The 24,042-nt window shown below is 34.8% G+C and overlaps 1 protein-coding gene across 1 annotated transcript in view; it reads left to right on the plus strand.

Moving 5' to 3' along the window:
* Positions 1–24,042, plus strand: part of LOC130052310 (solute carrier family 15 member 2-like) — a 31,672-nt gene continuing 7,630 nt past the window's right edge. The window contains exons 1-12 of the mRNA XM_056156793.1: positions 1–189; positions 7,089–7,180; positions 9,641–9,734; positions 10,468–10,609; positions 11,960–12,037; positions 15,608–15,707; positions 16,846–16,936; positions 17,344–17,421; positions 22,045–22,127; positions 22,235–22,318; positions 23,520–23,654; positions 23,750–23,874. Of these exons, the coding sequence (XP_056012768.1) occupies positions 147–189; positions 7,089–7,180; positions 9,641–9,734; positions 10,468–10,609; positions 11,960–12,037; positions 15,608–15,707; positions 16,846–16,936; positions 17,344–17,421; positions 22,045–22,127; positions 22,235–22,318; positions 23,520–23,654; positions 23,750–23,874 (1,145 nt within the window). The 5' untranslated portion in view covers positions 1–146. The remainder of the gene's footprint in view (positions 190–7,088; positions 7,181–9,640; positions 9,735–10,467; positions 10,610–11,959; positions 12,038–15,607; positions 15,708–16,845; positions 16,937–17,343; positions 17,422–22,044; positions 22,128–22,234; positions 22,319–23,519; positions 23,655–23,749; positions 23,875–24,042) is intronic.

Genomic DNA, 24,042 nt, shown 5'->3' on the forward strand with positions numbered 1-24,042 from the left:
ATTACACACCAAGGTTAACTTTCACTTTCAATATGACTATCGGAGGAACTTGCTTAGTTAAACTTACAATGTAGTAAGCTTAGTAAGCCAATAACTTGTTAGAGGATGACTTTACTCCATCTATCTGCCAGTGAAAACCTCTCAACATGATGACCATAGAAAGTGACGACGATCTACAAGCGGATGAAGGTAAATGCATTCTATCTTTGACACAATGTTCCTTCTGCAATTCTGTTTAATCATGAAATTATGGTAAATTTTATCATTGGTGTTAGAAGTAAACTAGAAAAAGGAAGGAGGGAGATCAAGAAAGTAAGGCAGTTTGTCTGGGAGCCACCAAGAAACCCCAGGGGGTTCAAAGCAACAGCCTGGTGGCCAACAGCTGGTCAAGGGTTTAGGATATATAATTCTTGGGTAAAAGAGAATTTCAACTTTAAAAAGTCCTACTGATAGATATATCACACTACATACAAAATCATCCTATTTTAATCCTATTAAAGTCATTTTTAAAATTTGACACAGTTCAGTTTAGAGGAATCAATCAAATGAATAAGAGTACCGCCAATGGTGACACAATAAGCGTGTAAAAAGCTAATATACAGTGTTTTTCTTACACCATGGTTTGTAGAACTTGGCCTCAGGTAGTATCAGCAATCATAAGGGTGTGACAAACTTCAGTTTCTTTTCAAATTTCATCATGCATAAATAGACAAATTATGTACTCTCTATGTAATATTTTTGCTAATTGGCATATTATTAAGGTGTACGTGTACCAAGTTTGATAGTCCTAGCCCCAATTGTTCAGTCTGTATCTTGCTACTACGACACTTACCTGTGACCTTGAGAAACAGTAGGTATCCTCCACTTGGCATATTAAGATGCACGTGTACCAAGCTTGACGGTCCTAGCCTTAACAGTTTGGTGATCAAATACACCAAGTTGTAATATTCTGGATCTTACGTTTCAGTTTGCATCCCACCTAAAAATGTTTTCCTACTAAGCGATACTATAACCTTGACCTTTGACCTTCAAAAGCAAAAGGGCATCCTTCACTTGGCATGAGGAGTATGTGTACCAAGTTTGACAGTCCCAGTCCCAATAATTCAGTCTGCACAGTATTCTGCCTACAAGGTTTACCTATTAACTGATGCTACAACCTAGACCTTTGGCATCTGACCTCGAAAAATAATAAGCACCTTCCTCTCATCATGGTTATCAAATGTACCAGTTGCAATATCCAAGACCTTATGGTTCAGTCTGTATCCTGCCTACATGGTTTTTCTACTAAGTGATACTGCGACCTTGAAAAACAATAGGCATCTTTCTCTCATCATGGTGATAAGATGTACCAAGTTGCAGTATCCTGGAGCTTATGGTTTGGTTTGTATCCTGCTTACAATGTTTTCCTACTAAGTGATACTGTAACCTTGACCTTTGACCTAAAAAAACAATAGGCATCTTCCTCTCATCATGGTGATCAAATGTACCAAGTTGCAATATCCTGGAGCTTATGGTTCGGTTTGTATCCTGCCTACAAGGTTTTCCTACTAAGTAATACTATGACCTTGAGCTTTGATTTTTGACCTTAATTAGGCATCTTCCTCTCATCATGGTGATCAAATACACCAAGTTCTAATATCCTCAGGCTGGAGCTTACAGTTCGGTGATCTGTATCCTGCCTACAAGGTTTTCTTACTAAGTGATACGTCCTTGACCTTTGACCTCAGATCTTGAAAAACAATAGGCATCTTCCTCTCATCATGGTGATCAAATGTACCAAGTTGTAAAATCATGGAACTTAAGGTTTGGTCTGTATTCTGCTCACAAGGTCTGGACAGACAGACGGACGACGCCATACCATTATTCGTCTCGTCTTTGACGGGCGCATAAAAAAATGGCCTTAGAAATATTCTCATTATCTTTTAATGATTTTAGTTATATGACCACCTATTGTAGAGATATAGCAATTTTAACACAGTTTAATTTAAGGGTACTTAATTTTTTTTTGACGGTAATGTTAGATACATGTATGGCCTTCCTACTACTCCAGCATGCTAGAAGTTCACGGTGAGATACTTTGACTTGGCACCGCAGTATATAAGGGACGTTAACCAAGGCTCTAACTTGTTGGGAGTAGCCTTCCTACTAGCTATGGCTAGTGGGTTAACACTTTAGCTGGAATCTGTACTGGACTGTCATGACAGAGGTCCTAGGTTCCATCCTCAGCAAATGCATAAAACAGTCTGCTGCATTTGGTGCCCACGTTGGGACTCAGGTACTTTCTGGCGGGTGAGAGTGATTGCCCTTAGAACTTCACCCCACAAGTATTGGCACTTTTGGAGAATCAGAATGCCTCTCTTTCTGGAATGGGAGTCGACAATATGGTAGTTTTAGATAATAGGTCTTACTTCTAGCTTTGGCTAGTGGGTTTTTCCTTTAACTCAGTTGGAAGAGATCACTGGACTATCATATCAGAGGTCCTCAGCAAAGGTGTAAAACAGTCTCTGCTACAGTACACCTCATTGATATACAGTGGAGCCTCGTTAATCCGGACGCTTTGGTTCACAGCAAAATCGTCCGAATAAATGAAGCGTCTGGATAACTGAATCGCATATTTTCTAAGCAATATGCTTACTTTTTTGATGCGTAGTGAATTAAACACATTCTAACATTGGATTTAACCATTTGCATTGGTAAATATCTAGCCATGCGCACCTATTATTTTCATGATGCGATAATAACGGAACTCGGATGAAACCAACATTTTGGGTACATACAAAATTTAATTGTCATTTTCCTTGAAATGGTAATTTTCTCACTTCTACCCAGAGTTTAAAAATTCGCAAGCAATAAAGTCCTACAACATTGTAACAAGAATCAATCGTACACAGGTACATTCTACATGCGTGGCATTCTAAACATTAAAAACTTACTACATATACATGTGCATGAACATACATGTATATTTCACGCCAATCAAGTGCAGTATAAAATTCAGAATCTAGAAGTATAATCTACACTCTTTAGATTTGAATAAACCAATATCAATTTACGAATCAGCTAGTACAATTGATAGGTGTAGCAGTTCAAAAAAAAAATATCATTACGGCATAATGTTTAATCTATTAATACTATTAGGCTATTGATCAAGACTATAAAATAATATGCTACAGATTTATTTACAAAATTCAACACTATACACGCAATACAGATCTTATGTGCAAATATTGGCAATGCAATGTCTCGATCGGCACGTGCTATTTACCTGACATAACACCACACACCACCTAATTAAAGGGAGGTGTTGTTAGGGTACACTGTAATTGCTTCAATTAGACAGTTTGGCTCGTTTTCTTTATAATTCACGTCTTGGTAAAATTGTCCAACACAGACCTTCCCTCAAAAAACTACCATCCAGATTAACGGTACAATTTTCAATGCATTTTAACGTTTTGTAGTAAATATAATGACCGTCCAGATCTGGAATGCGAATTTCCGGATTAATGATGCAAAATTACGTATAAAAATTTTGTTCCTTAGAAAAATCGTCTGGAAGATGAAGCATCCGGTTTAATGGCGTCCGGATTACCGAGGCTCCACTGTATATATATATAAGAGTGATTTTTTAAATAATTCAACTGATTAATTTGTAAAATCATGACAGGAAATGCTGACATTTCTGAAGTTATTGTTTTGTTTTCATCCAAATCAAGGACCGGCTGTAAAAGAAGCTTTTGAAGGGGAAAAAATGGTTTTTGTATGAAATATATATTAGGAAATACTTTCTTGGGGAACTCACTTTTGTCGTACAACTGCACCAGAGACATATAAGTGAGATGAGCAACTCCTTACCACTTTTACAAGATGTGTCACAGTCCCACATCCCACCTAGAAATTTTTTGATTTCCATTCATTAGGTTGATAAATTGATGCTAAATTAAATTTATTTCATTCCTATCAAGAATTTGAATTTATTTCAACAAGTTTTGAAATGATTTGATGATTGACAAATTAATATAATATTTACAAGAAAATTGGCAGATTGTAAAAATTTCTTGAAATCTCACTGATTTTGGGTCATGCTTCACATTTTGAAACATCATTTTCATTTTACTTTGATGTGAAATATCTTAATATGAAAATATTATGTCATAAGTGTTTTAGTGATAGGATTTGGAAGGTTTGAACTTGATATACATGTGTATATATGATTATGCAGCGATTTTTTTCCTTATATAACTGGTACCGATAAACGGTACCATTCCCAATGCCAAAAACTGTTGATTTTTCCCAATTTTGAGACTAAAAATTCCCAAGTTACTTTCCGAAAAATAGACCGCTCACATCGTAATTTACTTAGTCTGAAACGTTGTACAAGTTAACTAAAATGTTCACTTCTGGTATTAAATCGAAAGTACAGATCATGGCAGTGCGCATGTTTTGTAGAGCTACAGTGATTCTTAAACAATCCAATAGCAAATATTACCGTAAAAAGTTTGTAAAGAGATGAATAGTTCTTGTTTTGTTCTCTTTTTATACGCCCGTCTTAAGACGGGACGTATTATGGTATGGCGTTCATGTCCGTCCGTCTGTCTGTCCGTCTGTCTGTCCGTCTGTTAGCTTTTTCGTGTCCGACCCGTAACTTAAATACTACAAGGCCTAGAATCATCAAACTTTGTCTGTAGATACATCTTGGGTAGAAGGTGTGTCGCACATTAAAACCAGGTCACTGTGACTTTTCATTAAGAAGATATCCGTCTGTCCGTCCGTCTGTTAGCTTTTTCATGTCCGACCCGTAACTTAAATACTACAAGGCATAGAATCATCAAAATTTGTCTGTAGATACATCTTGGGTAGAAGGTGTGTCGCACATTAAAACCAGGTCACTGTGACTTTTCATTAAGAAGATATCCGTCTGTCCGTCTGTCTGTTAGCTTTTTCGTGTCCGACCCGTAACTTAAATACTACAAGGCCTAGAATCATCAAACTTTATCTGTAGATACATCTTGGGTAGAAGGTGTGTCCCACATTAAAACCAGGTCACTGTGACTTTTCATTAAGAAGATATCCGTCTGTCCGTCCGTCTGTTAGCTTTTTCATGTCCGACCCGTAACTTAAATACTACAAGGCCTAGAATCATCAAAATTTGTCTGTAGATACATCTTGGGTAGAAGGTGTGTCGCACATTAAAACCAGGTCACTGTGACTTTTCATTAAGAAGATATCCGTCTGTCCGTCCGTCTGTTAGCTTTTTCGTGTCCGACCCGTAACTTAAATACTACAAGGCCTAGAATCATCAAACTTTGTCTGTAGATACATCTTGGGTAGAAGGTGTGTCGCACATTAAAACCAGGTCACAGTGACTTTTCATTAAGAAGATATGGCCATATATGGCAAAAACTTGTCCGGCTCATAACTTGAAAACTATTAGACCTAGAATCACCAAAATTGGTCAACTAATGCATCTTAGGTAGAAGGTGTGTCACATCCTACTTTAAGGTCACTGTGACATTTAATTAAGTTGATATTAAAAAAAAATGTTTTAATGGGTACAATCTATACTGTTAACAATATGTGACAGGCGTATCATGTGCCGTGGCGGTGCACTTTATTTTATTTTCTTTTAGTTAAAATCATTTGCTGAAACATTTGTAGAAAATTCCCAATTTGTTCGATTTTGGCGCTATTTTTCCCAATCGAATGGGTACCGGTACCAGTACCAGTGGGTAGAAAAAAATCGCTGTTATGAAGATGGTATACATAATCTAAATCACTGTGCATTTTTACCTAGTAAGTACCACAGGTTGCGAAATATAAGATTTAGGGAAGTTGCTAATGTGTTTTATATACATCATGTATGTCTCTAAGGAGCATGCACTGCAGAGTGGGCCATTGTTTGTAACTATAGTCTCAGAACACGCACAAATTCATGCAAAATATATGCATCAAATACTAGCCAAATTAATCTAACTGTACATTAAACAACAGAGGGTAACACTGTTTGACGATGTGATTACTGTGACTAGAGACATATTTAGATTGCAATATGTTTGCTGAATTACTTCCCTTTCTGGGATTATCAGAGGTCAAATAGGAAAAAATTAATTCCTTTTTTATAATTCAATACCAAATACCTGAACTCACCACTAGAATATATGAGATTGCTTGCTTACCTAGGGGTTTCCCCATATCAGGGGAGTGTGATTGGTTGGTTGTATATTGTTTAACATCCCTATTGAGAATTTTTCACTCATATGGAGACATCACCATTACTGGTAAGGGGCTGCAAGATTTTGGACTATGAATGGCGCTGACAGCCTTTTAGCAGGGAGGGGTCTTTATCGTGCCACACCTGCTCTGACACAGGGCCTCAGTTTTTGAGTTCTCATCCGAGGGACCGCTCCATTTAGTTGCCTCTTACAACAAGCAAGGTGTACTGAGGACCTATTCTAACCTGGATTTTCATGGGATAAGGGGAGTGTGACAGTTGAAAGCTATTTACTAGTATGTAGAAACAAAGTTCCAAAGATACTGACTGAAAATCTGGAAATGCCAGAATGGGAAAAAATTGGATTTTCTTTGTGAGATGGTTTCTAAGAAACCTAGATTAACTATCGATATGCATATTGTGTAGATGTATTTCATATTTATGTTCTTTTTTATTGCATCATGTTCTTTGTGAGCCAATCTGTTGCATGTTGTTATAACCAAAACACATTTGGAGTAATTTTCTGATGATCCAAAATAATAAAAACTTAATGACATGTACGACAGCTGTGGCAGACATGTATACTGTTTTTACTTAATTGTTACAACAATTGGAATGCACTTGTAACACAACTGTATAGGTTAATTTGAATTTCAAATTGAAGGAATTCCATTTTAACTTTATAGCCTCTAGCTCTCTGTATGTGCCTCTCTCTCTCTCTCTCTCTCTCTCTCTCTCTCTCCACACCTACACCCCCTCATACTCCTCTCACCCCAATGTAATGAACAATCTGATACAAGTTCAATACCACATTCTTTACTATGACCAATTGGAAGTAAAAAAAATATTTAAGGAAAATTATTTCTAATTTTATTTTCAGGCTCCCTTTTGATTAAAGAAGAAAACCCAGAAAGACCCATTGGAATCAGGAAGATAAGTGAGAAAGCAATGGGGCCTGTCAGCATGGTCAAGGTAAGGCAAAATGTTCTTTTGTTATCTAAGCAGTTAATATCAAATCTTCAAATGCATTTGCCAGGTACTCAGTAAATGAAAATTTCAGCTGGAATTTACAAGTGTTGTAACCTTAACAAGACCAAGTTTGGTTGTGAACTTTTGTCAGTCCATATCAGAGCTCAACTGAATCTTATGATATTACGTGCATTTAATGAAAAGTACATGTAATTCCACATTAATGTATTAATACAGTAACAAAGAATATGGTTACGTTGATATAAATTATTATATAATTATATATAATGATATAAATTGGGCTTATAGTTTTTCTGAGTAAATTGAGTTATGTTGTGCTATAAACAATACAACAGTTTTTTTTAAAGACACACAGGCATTTATAGTGATCACTTCGCTAATGAAGTTTTGAGATATATTGGAATTTTCCTGTCCATCAGTAGACATTGTTTGAGAAGAGATTTCTTGCACTGTATATTCAAAAAAAAAAAATTCCAATATTTTGTGGGCATGTTTTATATTATGTAAACTTGTGCATCTGATATTTTTTGACTGATTCAGTTATGAATTTGTGAAAGTATGGCTATTGTAAGATTGTTATTTTTATGATTATGCCCACTTGAAAAAGGGGGAATATTGGTTTACACCTGTCAGTATGTTGGTCGGTCAATATCTTAAGAACCCTTTGCTTGACAGACGTCTTCCATGGGAGATGGAATACATAGTTGAAGTATTTTACATTCTTTGGACAATGCACAATGGAGATTGGTAGAAAATGTATGATGTGAAAATTCTAATTTATTTCATTGATTGAAATTCTGTTCAATGCAAGGGAGATAATTTGCCGGTGATCTAGTTTACATACGACTTAACAATTTTCAATCTTATAAAATGAAAGAAAACGAAGAAAATTGCAATGTACTTTGATCTTATTCAAATTCAATAAATAACAGAAATGGTCTTTTTGCATGCAAAGTTTAAAATTCTTCTCAAGAAAAATTTGGCAATTCTAAGCTATCTAGTACATTTTGTTTCTTGCTGTTTATTAAACACACTGAACATCTGCTTTTCACTTTTCCACTTTCACCTAGATTTCTAGTGGATGGTGGATCCACTTCAAGTACACATGTAGGTTACAGCCTTCGTTTTTCCACTTGTTATTTTTATCATTACATGATAATTTCCACATGGCGCATCAATTTTAAAAATGTCAAATTGACACTGTCGAGCAAGGTCAAAGGTTAAACGACTCTGGACATATTAAGATACTGCTGGCTTATTATTTTGACATTCATCAAAACTATGTACACAGATACATCTTAAGGAGGGGATGACCCCCTTTGGTTTTCAAGTTACAAGGTCAAAGGTCATGACTTATGACAGGTTATTTGGAAATGTCTGCTCAATATATTGAGAGATTAAACTTGGTATTGTGGTTGCTCCTGACTGGTAGATAACCTATGTTTTTCACTTTCATAAGTTATGGTTACTAAGAGAATATTGGCATTTGCATGAAAGTTTTCGAAAATATCCTCTGAGAGATTTATTTTAAAATAACGATATGGAAACTGCGAATGTGAAAGAGAAAACAAAACAAAAGCATTGTTCTTAAACGGACAAAATCGCCTATAAAAACATGTACTGAAATTTCTGATCACTTAAAACTGACAAGTATCTACAGGAATTTAAGGGAGTAACCTTTCAATTTTTATTGGGATATAGAGGCAACTGTGGATCCTGCCTTTTCCCACAGCAATTTCGATCCCGTCTTTTTCTTTTCTTTTCAATATTCAGCACTATTTGAATTCTGGGATATTGCTATCCTGCCTTTTCTTTACATATCGGAGCTCGCTTTTTTCACCCTGTATTCCCCCTCCTATACCTATTGATACTGCGATGGATTATAAGTATAACACGGTTATTCCTGTTTAAAAGATAAAATTTATAAGGTATCTGATAAAAGTCATATCTTCTAAAGTTTACGAGATATCTTGTATCTTTTATAAGACATCTTATATTTTTTTCTTTATAAGATATCCCATCACTTTTATACATGCAGATATCTTTATAAATATGTATAAATTAATTATGGAGGGAAAGCATTACCTTGATAGACATACAGTAGAGAAAATACCAGCATAGGAGTTATTGCCCTTGTCATCACTTTTTAGATTCTAAATAATTGGCTATTTTGATATGGAAAATATAAACCTTTTCAGTATCAATAGTTTACCGATTTATTATTTTATTCAGTGAATAAAATTCCTCCAAAAAGTATATTTCTATCAGGTGCAAATAATTAAGTAAATATTTTGACATCACATGGGGATGGAGCTGTCTTAAATTTTGCTGGATCAGAAACCGAACGAATCTAGGGTATGTTCTCTTGGTCTGCTTTTAGCGTTATGTTGTGTTTTGGTTGCATACTCATGTAGAATAATTCATTTTACTTTTTTTATTTAGAATGTTGTAACTTTCTCCCAGAAGTACCCCAGCAGTATATACTTCATTTTGGGAAATGAATTCTGTGAAAGGTTTTCATATTATGGCATGGGAGGTACGTAATACATTGACAATAGATACAGAATTTTACGTACCAGAATACGTGTTTTGTTTGTTTATATTTACGAGAATTTTGTTTTTTGTCCCATTTGAATATTTTTCACACGTAGAAACATCACCAGCTTTAGATGAAGTGCCTTATATTTCTTTATATGGATGACACTCGGAGTTGTAGCAGAGAGGGTTCTTTATTTTGTCAATGTCTACCACGGCAAGGGACTTCCTTGCAGGTTACCATATCCAAAAGACCTTTCACTTGTAATGCCAGGAGCTTGCTGAGGGAACACATGCAATCATTACCTATGTTTTAACGTCTTGGGTTTGATAGTTTGAGAACCAATCCCAGGCCTTTTGGTTGCAAAGTGAGCACCCAACTCAATAGGCTGCTATAGCACAATACATGCATCCATGTAAATAGATAAAAATGCATTACATGTATTGATACTGAGAAATGAGGTAAAAATTTTAATCATTAAAATTTAATTGTATTTCTTTTGAAATATTTACATATCAGGACAGAATATTGTTGAATCATATGCTATACATGTAATCTAATACTTTCATGAATATGTTCCATTATTGAGCCATTCTGAAGTGCTGTAAACCTGAGATTTGTCTCATTATATAATTAATTTACAGCTGTTCTGATTCTATACCTGACAAAGTGGCTCGGCTTCAGTGAGGATGTGGGGACCTGAGATTTATCTCATTGTATAATTAATTTACAGCTGTTCTGATTCTCTACCTGACAAACTGGCTCGGCTTCAGCGAGGATGTGGGGACCTCAATCTTCCATTCCTTTGTCATGCTGTGTTACTTCAGTCCTCTCCTTGGAGCAATCTTAGCTGACGGATACATTGGAAGATACAAGTAACTGCTTAACGACATTATGGGATGTTTAATTATGCATAGATATCAGTATTTGAAATGTATTCCAGATTGTAGGAACCATGAATCTATATCCCCAAAAAGGTTTTGAATGGATCCCTGATAGTGAGAATGAGGATACTGTCACTTGATCTGAAGAGTCGGATCATGTTGAGTTGACAGGCGAGGATCATCAGATCAGACAAGACACGAAGCATCGAGTTTGATCTCATGATCTGTGCCTGTCAACGAGATGTGTTTGTTCCAACTCTGTAGAAATGATAAATTTATAACATAATGCCTAGTATGTAATTTTATGTACACATTTATAATTTTTTATGTTATAATAAATGTATTCCTAATTAGCAAAAAGACAAACATACATTGAAAGTATTATTTTTGTATATAGTTTTGTTTGTGGTCGATCTATTTTCACAAAAATGTTCTCTGTTGATGGATTGTGACATCATCAGTTTGAGAGAGATGTGATCTGGATTCAGATCACCACTGTATGGTGATACGGAAAGTCGGATCACACTGTGAATTTAACAGTATCAAAACACAGATTATCATTGGGTATATAATAAATATATATTATTTCTACAGTAACTTGATCCAAAGAGTCGGATCACATTGAGTTGACAGATGCAAATCATCAGATCAAATGAGACGTAAAGCTTCGAGTTTGATCTCATGATTTGCACCTGTCAACAAGATGTGATCCAACTCTTTGGATCAAATTACTGTAGTAATGATATATTAATTTTGTCATATACCCCCTTATGTATTTTTAAATCCACATTTATAAGATGATAAATGATCAAAAACACAGACAGTGAAATTATATTTTGTATACGCAGTATTGTTTGTGACACTGTTGATCATTTTCCACAAAAAATGTGTTGATGCATTGTGACATCATCAGTTTCAGAGGATACTGTTACGGAATCAGAAAACCACTGTGGTGATCAGGAAAATCACATCACACTCTTTGAAATCAATAGTATCAAAAAACGAAACATTGATGGGTATATGATAAAGTAAAATATGCTTGACGTAGTGAAATGCTAGAGACAAGCAATTTTGATTTGCTATATTAAAACATATTAAATAAATTCGTTATATCCAATAAGTTTGTAGTACAATGTTTTAAAACTACAGAGAATGAAAATCACTTCGCTGTAAGTGTGAATTCATTATAAGAATATTCGATGTTACACAGTATCTGTGTTTAACTGTAGCATGGTCTTTTCAACAACCTATGAGTACCGAGAGTTGATTTACAACATGGTATGGTACATGTATGGATAAACTGTGTGATAACATTGTTATGGAACTTTTTTTTTTGGACAGGACTATTCTGTTTGTATCGCTGCTGTATGCCACTGGAAATCTAGTTATGGCTGTAACTGCAGTACCCCCACCTGAATGGTATGTGTTTTGGACACAGAAATATTCTGTCTGCTCAATATCTTGATAACCCTTTGCTTGACGGACATCAAACTTGGTACACTGGTACATCCTAAGGAGTAGATGACCCCTTTAAAATTTGGGTTCATATGGTCAAAGGTCAAGTGGCAAACTGGACATAGTAATATATTGTCTCCTATATTTTAAGAATCATTTGCTTGATTGACACCAAACTTGGTATACTGGGACATCATAAGGAGAAGATGACCCCCATTGATTGTTTGTCCAATTGGTCCATCCACTCTGGACATAGGAAGATATTTTCTGCTCAATATCTTGAATTGGTTTGGCACCACTATCAATTAAATGATGCATGTATATAACCTTTTTCAATTTCTCACTACAGGGGCATATATGTTTTACAAACATTTCTTGTTGAACAGGCATTGATCATATATCACACAAATAAGTAACAGGCAAATGGCTTTCATACGGAGGTCACTCAAGGTCATTTTGTAAAGATGAAGGTCACTCAAAACATATACCTTATACGGTATATGAAAAAGGATTTATTTCAACAATATTTCAACTGTTATTTTAATTCTACAAATCATTCATCATATGAAGTAGTTCATTGGTTATATGCAGTTCAGGGAGTATCCATCAGTTTTACTGATATTCTTGTTTTTCGATGTAACCACTTTATGAGAAACAATGAAATGTGTGTGAAAGCTTCCTTATAGAGTATATGGAAAGTCATACGAATAAGGTTTGATGGCAGCAGCTGCATCTCCAAAACACAAAGACTTAAATGATATATTATTTTTAGATACATATGCAAACATCCTTATACAGTGTACAAACCATGGCCAATTTAGAGCAGGGTGGCCCAAAGTCTTAAAAATATACATATGTATACACTTTGTTAGAAAATCTGTATAAAGATCATCCTCTCCCGAACAACTTTTTTTAAAACAACCAGGTTAGAAATTCAAGCATTTATATGTAAATGAAAATTCCGCAGTCAGAAAAGAAAGTTATTTTCTCATGTTGAAACAAAACGTGGTCAATGTGCTACATTGATTAGAAAATGTAGATGTGAACCCGAGGCTCTCTTTTGTTAAAGAAAAACTTTCATAGTGAATTGTTCGTGCACTTTACAAACTTTTGACACAGACATGATCCAACAATCCTTCATCCCAGCTGGACTAAATTAGAGACTGAATGCATTATGTAAATATATATACGTCATGTTAATAAACTTGATGATCATTGTGTATGGCTTGTACTACATTGCATCTCTACTGATCTGTATGGAATTTTATGGTATTTATCTTCCCAGTTAAGGACATGCGCGACATTTCTCAATGATATATAATAATTTTCTATGACATTTCATGTACAATTCAATTGCATTCTATCTTGTTTCTACAAAAAATCTTTGGGTTTATTACCATGTCTATTTTAGAGTTAGCATATTTTGATAGTTCCTTGTTATTGCAAGTAAAATTGTAAAGTCAGTTTTTATGTACGACAGTAAGTTGTATAAATATACATTACTGTAGCAAAGAAGAAGTGAAAAATCAGTGAAACAATCAGGAATCGAACCTGAGACCCTTGCATTACTAGTTAGATGATCTGACCACTGAGCTACCCAGGCCAATATACAAAGTATTGTAATGTTACTACAATACAAAATTCAAACCTATTTCAGAAATCATATAGGAACTCTTCATATCTAGGAGGTGAAAAAATAATTTTAGAGAAAATATTAAAAATATCGTATAAGTCCTGAAGAGTAAAATGAACACACCTACGCACCGATATTTGACATCTGTAGAAATTCAGGCAATTTACAACTCTGCTATTTTAATTATATTTGAATATGATGTGGGTATTGAATTTGTTTGACTGTGTTAACAAGATAGATAAAGTGGTGAATTTGAATTAAATCAAGTCTGTATCCATTATCAGGTGTGCTGTTGTGCAAGTGTCTACAATTGTCACCCGTTGTTGCTTCGAATCAACATTGGGATTGCTAGAAACCTGTTAATTGTCGATGATAGTATTAATTTGGAATGAACTTTGACCTTACAGTTTTAAGTAGTCAGTTTAAGAGAAACTTTAACTGAGAAATAAACTTTAAATGTATTTCAATGAAAATGCGGTAGCTTGAGGAGGTATTGTATCCATGTGCAAATAGCAGTAATTTTTCAATTTATCTTCAATGTGACATCAAGTTTTAAAGAATTATTCACCCTATGTTGAATTCGTGGAACTTTTATTTCTGCAAATATAACAAAAATTTCCTTTGCAAGTTAATTTCCTGATATACAGTATTCTAACACATTTCAACTTCTCTAGAACCACAAAACAAATTTCAGTCAAATCATTAATCAATTTGGCTTAACAATAAGGATTGCAAGGTCATTGGAAGGGGTACATTGGGTGCAATTAAGTTAAAAAATCATAAAGCAAATGAACAAATTAGTTCACAAACAATCTTATCTTATATTACACATTTCATTCAAAATTTGTTTTGAGTTGAACTTTTTTTTTTTTTTTTTTTTTCAATCATGATTACGTCAAACTGTGATGTGTCAATATGCATCTTGTGAAGGAAAGTCTGCTCTGTCGAATGCATTGTATTATTTTTTGATTTATTACAACAATCGTTAGATACCTTGAATACAGATGAAAAATCCAGAAAGATTGATTTCTTGAATTCACAAAAAACTGCATGCATTACATAGAAAGAGTATGATATCTAGTAATAAAAAAAACCACATTCCATATAACGATATTTTTTTTCCACACTGTTGGACTTCAAAAGCAAGTCTGACCAGTCCATTTCATTGTAATCAAAATGGAAAATGTAATTTTTGAAGCACAATATATTCATAATTTATCTGTTGAATATTTTTCTAGAGTTTGTTTATTCAATATTTAAAAACTGACTTTCAGAATGCACCAGAATCCACCAAAATGTTAACTATTTCTAATAAGTAAGTTGTGGCTTCAGGGAGAGTGTAACCCCCCCTCCATTGTACCATTATCTTAACACAGCATAAATCCTATTTTTGCAAACCTTAATTGCAAAAGGGGCCTAAAGTTTTAAAGATCTCTTTCTTAGAACAAGCGCACTCAGGTTAGTACTTCAGCCCTAGGTTGTGAAATGTGATATTATTTCAAGGAGGTACTCTACATGGTCATAATGGCCGACTTCCTTTAAAAACATGGAGGAAAAAATCAATATCAGCAATATTTGACTTTTCCTTTTCAATTGATTCAAATACCTAGCCAAGTAGCTCAGTAGGTTAGCATACCGACTGCTGAACTGTAGGTCGCAGGTTCGAGTCCAGCAGGGGTTTTAAATTTTTTTCAGATTATCTTCTACTAAAACTGTATTTTTTGACAAAATGAAATAAATTTGAAAATTTTCGAATTCAAAATATTGTACTTATTCTCCACTTTTCATCTACATCGAATTTCTCTGGTGTACGTAGCATACGTCCTTAATGAGGGGCTTACTTGAATGGCATGTGATGATTGTGTGATTATGTGATATGAATATTTCTGTGTCTTTGTTAGGTATGGTCCAGCTGTTGGTTTGATCCTGATTGGTTTTGGTACTGGGGGAATTAAACCCAATGTGGCATCATTTGGTGCTGATCAGTTCAGAGCAGATCAGGTAAATACTGTATCAAATCTCATTTGTTCAACAAATTCATATTAAGTCTCATTTGTCCATGTGCAACAGATATAATTTAATACAGATTATCACATGACATTTTTTAAATTGCATTCTTTATCAGCCATACATTTGTATGTCACTTTATATTGTCCTGGGAGTGGTCAGCACAAAGGCTGATTTAAAGTGACTGAAGGCTGTTGTATGATACAGTATAAAAAATACCTTATTAAGATTTTTATATGCCCTTCTTTTGATAAGTCATATTATGGTATGGACTTTCCTGTCCATCTGTTCATTAATTAGCTTTTTTGTGTCCAGATCATATCTTTCACACTGTGAGGCCTATGACTATCAAAACCTAGTCAGTTAATGCATCGGGGGTGGGGAGGTGGGTGTCAGGACCCAAACATAGATCACTATAGCCTCCTACTGGAATTTTATGGCTCTACATATTCAAACCATGTTCGAATTACCCACGGTATATCTAGAGCACTGTGAAGCCAAGGACCATCAAATTTTATCAGTTGATGCATTGGGGTGTGTGTGTGTGTGTGGTGATTCAAAAGTAAGTCACCAAGGCCTCTTTTGTACTTTTAAGGCTACACAGGATCATGTACCCTGGCAGTACATGTTTTTTTATATTATATGTTTATACTATTATAATTTTCATGTGATTAAATGAATTAAATGACAATGTAATGTATTTGAGTACAATGTGGTGTATGATAAAGCTATACAATGTCAGAAAGGGGTGTATAGTATGTCTTAAAAATGCCAGAAATGGATGTATGGAAAAGCCAGCCATTTTTTAAAAAGGCTGCATAATAAAACCAATTTCACAGATTGTTGGAAATATAATATTTATGATACCTTTAAAAATTATTTTCTATGTGAATGTATAGCAAATGATTGGGCATTTCATTTTCTGGTAAATAGTTTGAAAAGTATTTCCCCAAAGTACATGTATATGAAACATGTATGGTATGTCTTGGGAGACCCAGTGACAGACCAAAGATGAAACATATGTCATGTACAATTAGTAAAGAATAGTAGATATCTTTCAACCTCTAGAATCTGCACTCTTTCTTGTCTTTACTGATCATTTGAAGGATGTACTCATTTGCATTTGTCACAGGAAAAAGAGAGGTACATCTTTTTCTCAGCCTTCTACTTTGCCATCAACCTTGGAAGTATGTTATCCATTATTTTGACACCAATACTTCGAGGTTTGTATCAAAACAATTTTCTTGACTCTGAGTAAATATGTATTATGTACTCTCTAAGATCAAGGATTAACTCCACTGTCCATTTCTTTGTCTGCCACAACTTTAATCTCTATCATATCTTTAGAGCTTTGCAATGTGTATGTAATAATTCAATAAGTCAAAACTTTATGTTAAATAAAGTTCAAGGTCATACATATACATGTAGTAATATGTCAAGGCTGACTTTTAACCTGGACCATGGTTTTTGAACTATTAAAGATCTAGACTATATATTTACTAAGTTAAAGTCAAAACCCGTCTGCCAATGACTTATAAGGAATCTACAGTATTCAGGGTCAGTTTTGCCTAAATAGGACTTCTTATATTGGGGCAGTATTGTGTCACATGTTCTTATTGTGCCATTACAGCTGATGTGAAGTGTTATGGTGGTGAGTGTTATCCGCTGGCATTTGGAATACCAGCAGTACTGATGGTTCTCTCTACTGGTAAGTACTGTTTAGTTAGTCCTATAACAGTAAGGGGGGAAATGCAATGGACCAGATTGGGATTCGAAACCAGGTCTCCTGAATCTCCAGTCAGGTGCTCTACGAACTGAGCTATCTAGCCACCAGCCATCAAATCTGTCTGACCTGTTGCATTTTTAGCTCTTCTGAGCTGAAGGCTCAAAGAGCTAATCATATGACCATATGTCTGGCGTGCGGTGTGCGTCAACTTTTTTGGAAAAAGGGCTATATCTCAAGAACCCCTTGGCCAATTTTTGTCAAATTTGTCACAGGGTATCCTTAGCCTAAGGGCTTTCATTTGTACTAAAACTAGGGTAGTGACCCTTTAACAAGGGGAGATAATTAGGAAAATGCAAACAAAAGTAGTGGTTGCTAAAAAAATCTTCTTCTCAAGAACCACTAGGCAAATTATCACCAAACTCATGCATAAGGATGAGGATAGGTTGTAGATAAAAAATTGTTCAAGGCATCATCCTGGGGCAAAGGGTGTGGTATCAAGGTCACTTCAAAGTTGACCTTAAATTTTGTTTTGTTAAAACTTTGATATTTTGCTTAGTATAAGGACTAGGATCATCAAATTTTGTCAGTTGATGCATCTTGGGACCTAATTTCATGTTGTCTCAAAAGTAGGTCATGGTGACCTACTTTTTGAATTTCGCAGGTAATTATTATTAAATGGATTTTGATGCATATCTTGGACACTTTTGAGCCTATGATCATCAAAAGTTGTCAGTTGATGGATCATGGGACCTTGAACTGCGTCATGTGAAAAGTATGTCACCATGACCTACTTTCTGAATTATGGCTAATCATTAATGAATACATTTTAGGTTGTTATTTCAGATACCAAGAGGTTTAGAATCATCAAACCTTGTAAGTTGATGCGTCTAGAGGCCTCGAAACATATTTATAAAAAAATGTAGGTCACAGTGACATACTTTTTGAATTTTGCAGACATTCAAATTTCACATTTTCAATTTTAGATGCATATTTTGGACACTATGAAAGCTAGGATCATCAAACTTTGTCAGTTGATGCATCTTGAGTCTTCATAGTTTGTTGACCAAAAAGTAGGTCACTGTGACCTACTTTTGGAATTTGATGGCTATATTTTAATATTTCAGATACTATTTGACTTACAATTATCAAACTTTGACACTTGATGCATGTTGAGTCTTCAGAGTGTGTTGACTAAAAGGTAGGTCACCATGACCTATTTTTGGATTTTGACGGCTATATTTGAATATTTCTTGAGTCTTCAGTGTGTCAACCAAAAGTAGGTCACCGTGACCTACTTTTGGACAGTTACATTTAAATTTTCAGGTACTATTTGAATTAACATCATCAAACTTTGTTAATTGATGAATCTTGGTTAGTGAGAATTTTTGCCTGTTCTACAATGTATCAGAAGAGCGATTCTAGGCCCATGGGCCTCTTGTCTCACTTTCTGTTACATTTGGTGTCACAGACCAGCCCCTGGAACTGGCAGGTGAAAATGCCTGCCTGGGGATAAAGATCCTGGGTTGATGTCTTAAATGTATGAAGACATTTAAGAAGGGAGGAATGTGGCAGGCCAATGGATTTGATTGTTGTTGGCCAGATAGCTCAGTTGGTAAAGCACCTGACTGGAGATTCAGGGGCCTCTGCTTCAAATCTTAGTCTGGCCCATTGCATTTTCTCCCTTCCTGTTACAGTACCTTTAGGCAGAAAGGGGACAATCAATTTTTACTTGGTCTGAAGCCTCTATACAGATTGTCCTTTGTCTCTCTTTTTCTATGTACAGTGAAACTTCTCCAAACCGGCCCCTCAGAAAAAAACCGGCCACCCCTGAAAACCGGACATTGGCCACTTTTTAAAGTACAATTGTTAACAAACATGTGTAAATTACCCTTATAATACTGGCCACATTTGAAGACTAGAAAACTTTGGCCAGAGGGGTGATTAAGACTGGCCAGGTGTGAAAAATGACTGACCTACCAGCCAGGTGGGAAATTATCAACTGGAGGTGTGAAAAACACCAGTGGCCTCTATAAGTTCTATAGTTTACCTGTGCTGTCCAGGGTGTTAATTGGTGCTTGGCTAATCCAAGTGACCCTTTCAAATTTCCGTACGAAATGTTATAAACAGATATGCACATCTTGAATGAATACAATCAATACGCCATATTGTTGCACCATGAATATAAGCGGTAGTTAATAAACAACAAACCCACGACTGTTAATGATAATTTTCAATAGATAAATGATTTTGGGGAGTTTTAAATAGACTTAAAATTCCTAAGAAACATCAAAATTAAAATTATATATTTAATTACTACTGCACTTTTCAAAAATGTCAAAACAAATTTGTTAACGATATAAGCAATGGACGTAAACAGGGTTTTTATAGGTAAGAGGAATTCCAATAATAGGCCTCCGTGTTTTCTTTATGTATCCTGTTATAAATATTTAGTTAAAATTAGATGATTGCAACAAAGCTCTTTCTTGTAATAATTACCTGTAGGTACAAGTGGACTAGTTTGATCTCCACCGATAATTGATCAAAGATCCCCATATCAAAGTAAGCAGTACCTACTCTGTGTATTAATTGCAGCAATCGAATGGCTATATGTGTTGGTTTTGTTTATTAAAACATCAGCCGAAATTCTACATAAATGCTGCTAGTCTACAAATTTCTATACATATATCAAATGCAGTTTTATTGAAACTGACTGTTTTCCATTATCTATGCATGTCAATGTAAAAATGCTTATCATGTTTAATTAGTTTTAGTGCTATAAATTGAAAATAAGCATGTTAGTAAATGATTTTGTTTTATTTCTAATAGTGAAATAATAGTCCTTGAACACTATATTATATGGTTTGTGGTATGTCAATGAAATATTTAATAAAAATTGAGCTGACATGTCTCTAAATGCTAAATTCTCGGTATACCGGCCACCCCTCTAAACCGGCCGTTTTTTCCGGTCCGACAGCTGGCCGGTTTAGAGAAGTTTCACTGTAATTCTATTAAACTTGTCATATTTTCTACATTTATGGACCAATTTCAACCCATATTAGCACAAAACATCATATTCATTTGGTGAAAGGAAATAAGTTTCTTTAAATAAAGTGTTGTCCTCTATTAAAGGGAGATGATTAAAAAAAAAAAAGAAAATAGAATTTGCACATGCGCTATGAAACTGCACATCCAGAAATGACAAAACTGATTCCTACTAGTCAACCTAAAACACCTAGTGTCTACACTTGTATGTTGATCTCCCTTCTTGACAGAGCAGCAAGCAAACAGCTTGTATGGCAGCATTTTTGTCAAATAAGAAACTTTTTTTCTTGTATCATTTGATTAGTTATGTGATATATTATCCTGCAAAAGACATTGTTTTTAATTTTGTAAAGTTTTCAAAATATTGCTTGTTGTTTACTGTGATATTATCTTTGTAATAGGTTGACATTGGAAGTTCATTATTGGTTCAGAATTTGTATATATTCAAATGTTGCTTACACCCACATGGAAGTTCATTATTGGTTCAGAATTTGTACATATTCAAACGTTGCTTACACCCACATGGAAGTTCATTATTGGTTCAGAATTTGTACATATTCAAACGTTGCTTACACCCACATGGAAGTTCATTATTGGTTCAGAATTTGTACATATTCAAACGTTGCTTACACCCACATGGAAGTTCATTATTGGTTCAGAATTTGTACATATTCAAATGTTGCTTACACCCACATGGAAGTTCATTATTGGTTCAGAATTTGTACATATTCAAACGTTGCTTACACCCACATGGAAGTTCATTATTGGTTCAGAATTTGTACATATTCAAATGTTGCTTACACCCACATGGAAGTTCATTATTGGTTCAGAATTTGTACATATTCAAACATTGCTTACACCCACATGGAAGTTCATTATTGGTTCAGAATTTGTACATATTCAAACGTTGCTTACACCCACATGGAAGTTCATTATTGGTTCAGAATTTGTACATATTCAAACGTTGCTTACACCCACATGGAAGTTCATTATTGGTTCAGAATTTGTACATATTCAAACGTTGCTTACACCCACATGGAAGTTCATTATTGGTTCAGAATTTGTACATATTCAAACGTTGCTTACACCCACATGGAAGTTCATTATTGGTTCAGAATTTGTACATATTCAAACATTGCTTACACCCACATGGAAGTTCATTATTGGTTCAGAATTTGTACATATTCAAACATTGCTTACACCCACATGGAAGTTCATTATTGGTTCAGAATTTGTACATATTCAAACGTTGCTTACACCCACATGGTGTGTTATGACCCGTCAAGTTTAAGGTCACCAATAACAGGTTAGCAATATTTGACCGGGCTTTGAATTTGTAATGAAGATATTGTAGAAGTAACTTCTGAATGTAACAAATTAAACGGAACTGACAACATTCAGCTCTCAGAGTTGTAAATATAGACTTATAAGTCCATCAACCTGCAAGAAATTTTTTGTGTTTGTGATACTCCGATGACAATTTAAAAACTAGAATTCTTTGTTTAGCCGAGTAGTACTTTTAAAAAAAACCCATAATATTCATGAATGTTGAATTTTCCCTAGTCATATTTATTGCTGGGAGCAGCCTCTACAAGAAGGTGCCATCGTCTGGGAATTTGATTGGGAAATCTTTTAAATGCATCTTGGTAAATAAATTATATTTTCTTTTTAGAAATTCTTTGTAAATTTTACAAATCTATTAATCAATGAGTTCTATACTACACAAATGATTTAAACACTTGACTTATATCAGTGGGGATTATACGGGAAGATAAAGAATTGTGGCAGTAGGAACAAAAAGGACCACTGGCTATACTATGCAGACAGTAAATTTGAGGTAATGTAGCAATTTCAGTTTAGAAATAATATCATTTTTGAGTGTTATTGGGATTTGACATGAAGTTGGTCACGTGATCAAATCCTATAATGCTGGAGGGAAGAAGGAAACAAGGAAGGAAGAGTTTGCTTAGTGTAACTATTCATTAGGAGTTAATGGATATCATTTAATAATCACTGTACTATTTGTGATTATCTGTTGTAGAATGTGAAACAAAACCAATCAAAATGAAAGAAAACCAAGAGAAACAAATTAAATTGAATTAACAAAATGAACTAAAATAAAGTGAAATGTATATGTACTGTAACCATATAAAATAAAACTGAATTTGTGGACCTTTTGGACTAAATATTCATTTGAGTCCGAAAATTCTTAGAACAGATTGGTCCATTATTTGGTATTTTTTTCCAAAGCATAGAATATTTATTGTAGCCCCAAAGGCCTTTACATTTCTAGTGAGTTCAGTTTAGATTGTCTTTGAGTCAAATAGTTCTTCTAAAAAGAGAAGGATAATCTCCCCCTCCCATTCTGGGCCCCACCAAATGGCTGGTGCCCTTGTGCCCAATAGTAATAACTCTGTCCGCCCATCAGCACTTTCTATGGTATGTGATAACTGAAGTTTCCTTGCAACAATGGGATATAATTTGTAATTTTCAGGACTCCTGCACCCCCAGGGCAAAAACTGTCAAAAATTTATCAATTTTCCAAAAAAATTTCTACAACCCCATGTCTTTAAAAAAAACTAAATGCATAGCGATGTAGAGCAGGAAAATCACTACTCACATCGTAAATTTCATGATCCCGGGGGTAGAGGTTCTGACTCCAGGGCAGTGCCAAACTTGGTATATAGTAATTATGTGTAAAATATTTAAATAACATCTTTAATGCTATTGAACCTAAATTGATACCTAGAAGGAGCAGGTAGCCTTTTACCAAAATTAGAGGTTGTGGTTTTGGTACCAGGATGGGGCCAAAATGGTCATGGTGATTGAATATGTGTTACTTAACAATTGAACATTTATAACTTCTTCTTTTGATAACTACCCTTCCAATTCTTTAAAAATTTGATATGAAGTCTCTTGGGGACATAAATTGTAAACTTCAGGACTTCTGCACCCCCGGTTTTCTTTGCTTTCATTTTGTACATTTAAGGTACATGGACCTGTAGCGTAAGATATTTCATGTTTCTTCTTAATTGCAGCCAGAGTTTATCAGAGAGGTGCAGATTTTACTGAAGGTGCTATTTATGTTTATCCCTGCCCCACTTTTCTGGGCTCTGGCTAGTCAGCAGGGATCTCGCTGGACACTACAGGCAGAAAAACTGAATGGAGACCTGGTATTGTATAATTTTATATTACTGGGTATGACAAATTACATTATCTTTAGCCTCAAGAACCTTTGTATTTTATGATCCAATGTTTTCTCTTACAGGGTGTCTTTGGGACCATCAAACCTGACCAGACGTCAGCATTAAACCCATTCCTGATTCTAGTTCTCATTCCACTATTTGAAAAATTTATCTATCCTTGTTGTAATAAATTTCACTTTCTTACTAGGTAAGTTTTTATGCCCCTTCTTATGCTGAGGCATATAGTGCTATCCTTTTCCATCATTCTGTCATTCCGTTGTAATTTAGTTTCTATTTATTTTTATTACCTCTGATCCTGTAGGGATCCGGGTTAGAATAGGTCCTCAGTACCCCCTTGCTTGTCGTAAGAGGCGAC

This window comes from Ostrea edulis, chromosome 2 (assembly GCF_947568905.1).
Source record: "Ostrea edulis chromosome 2, xbOstEdul1.1, whole genome shotgun sequence".
NCBI classification, from domain to species: domain Eukaryota; kingdom Metazoa; phylum Mollusca; class Bivalvia; order Ostreida; family Ostreidae; genus Ostrea; species Ostrea edulis.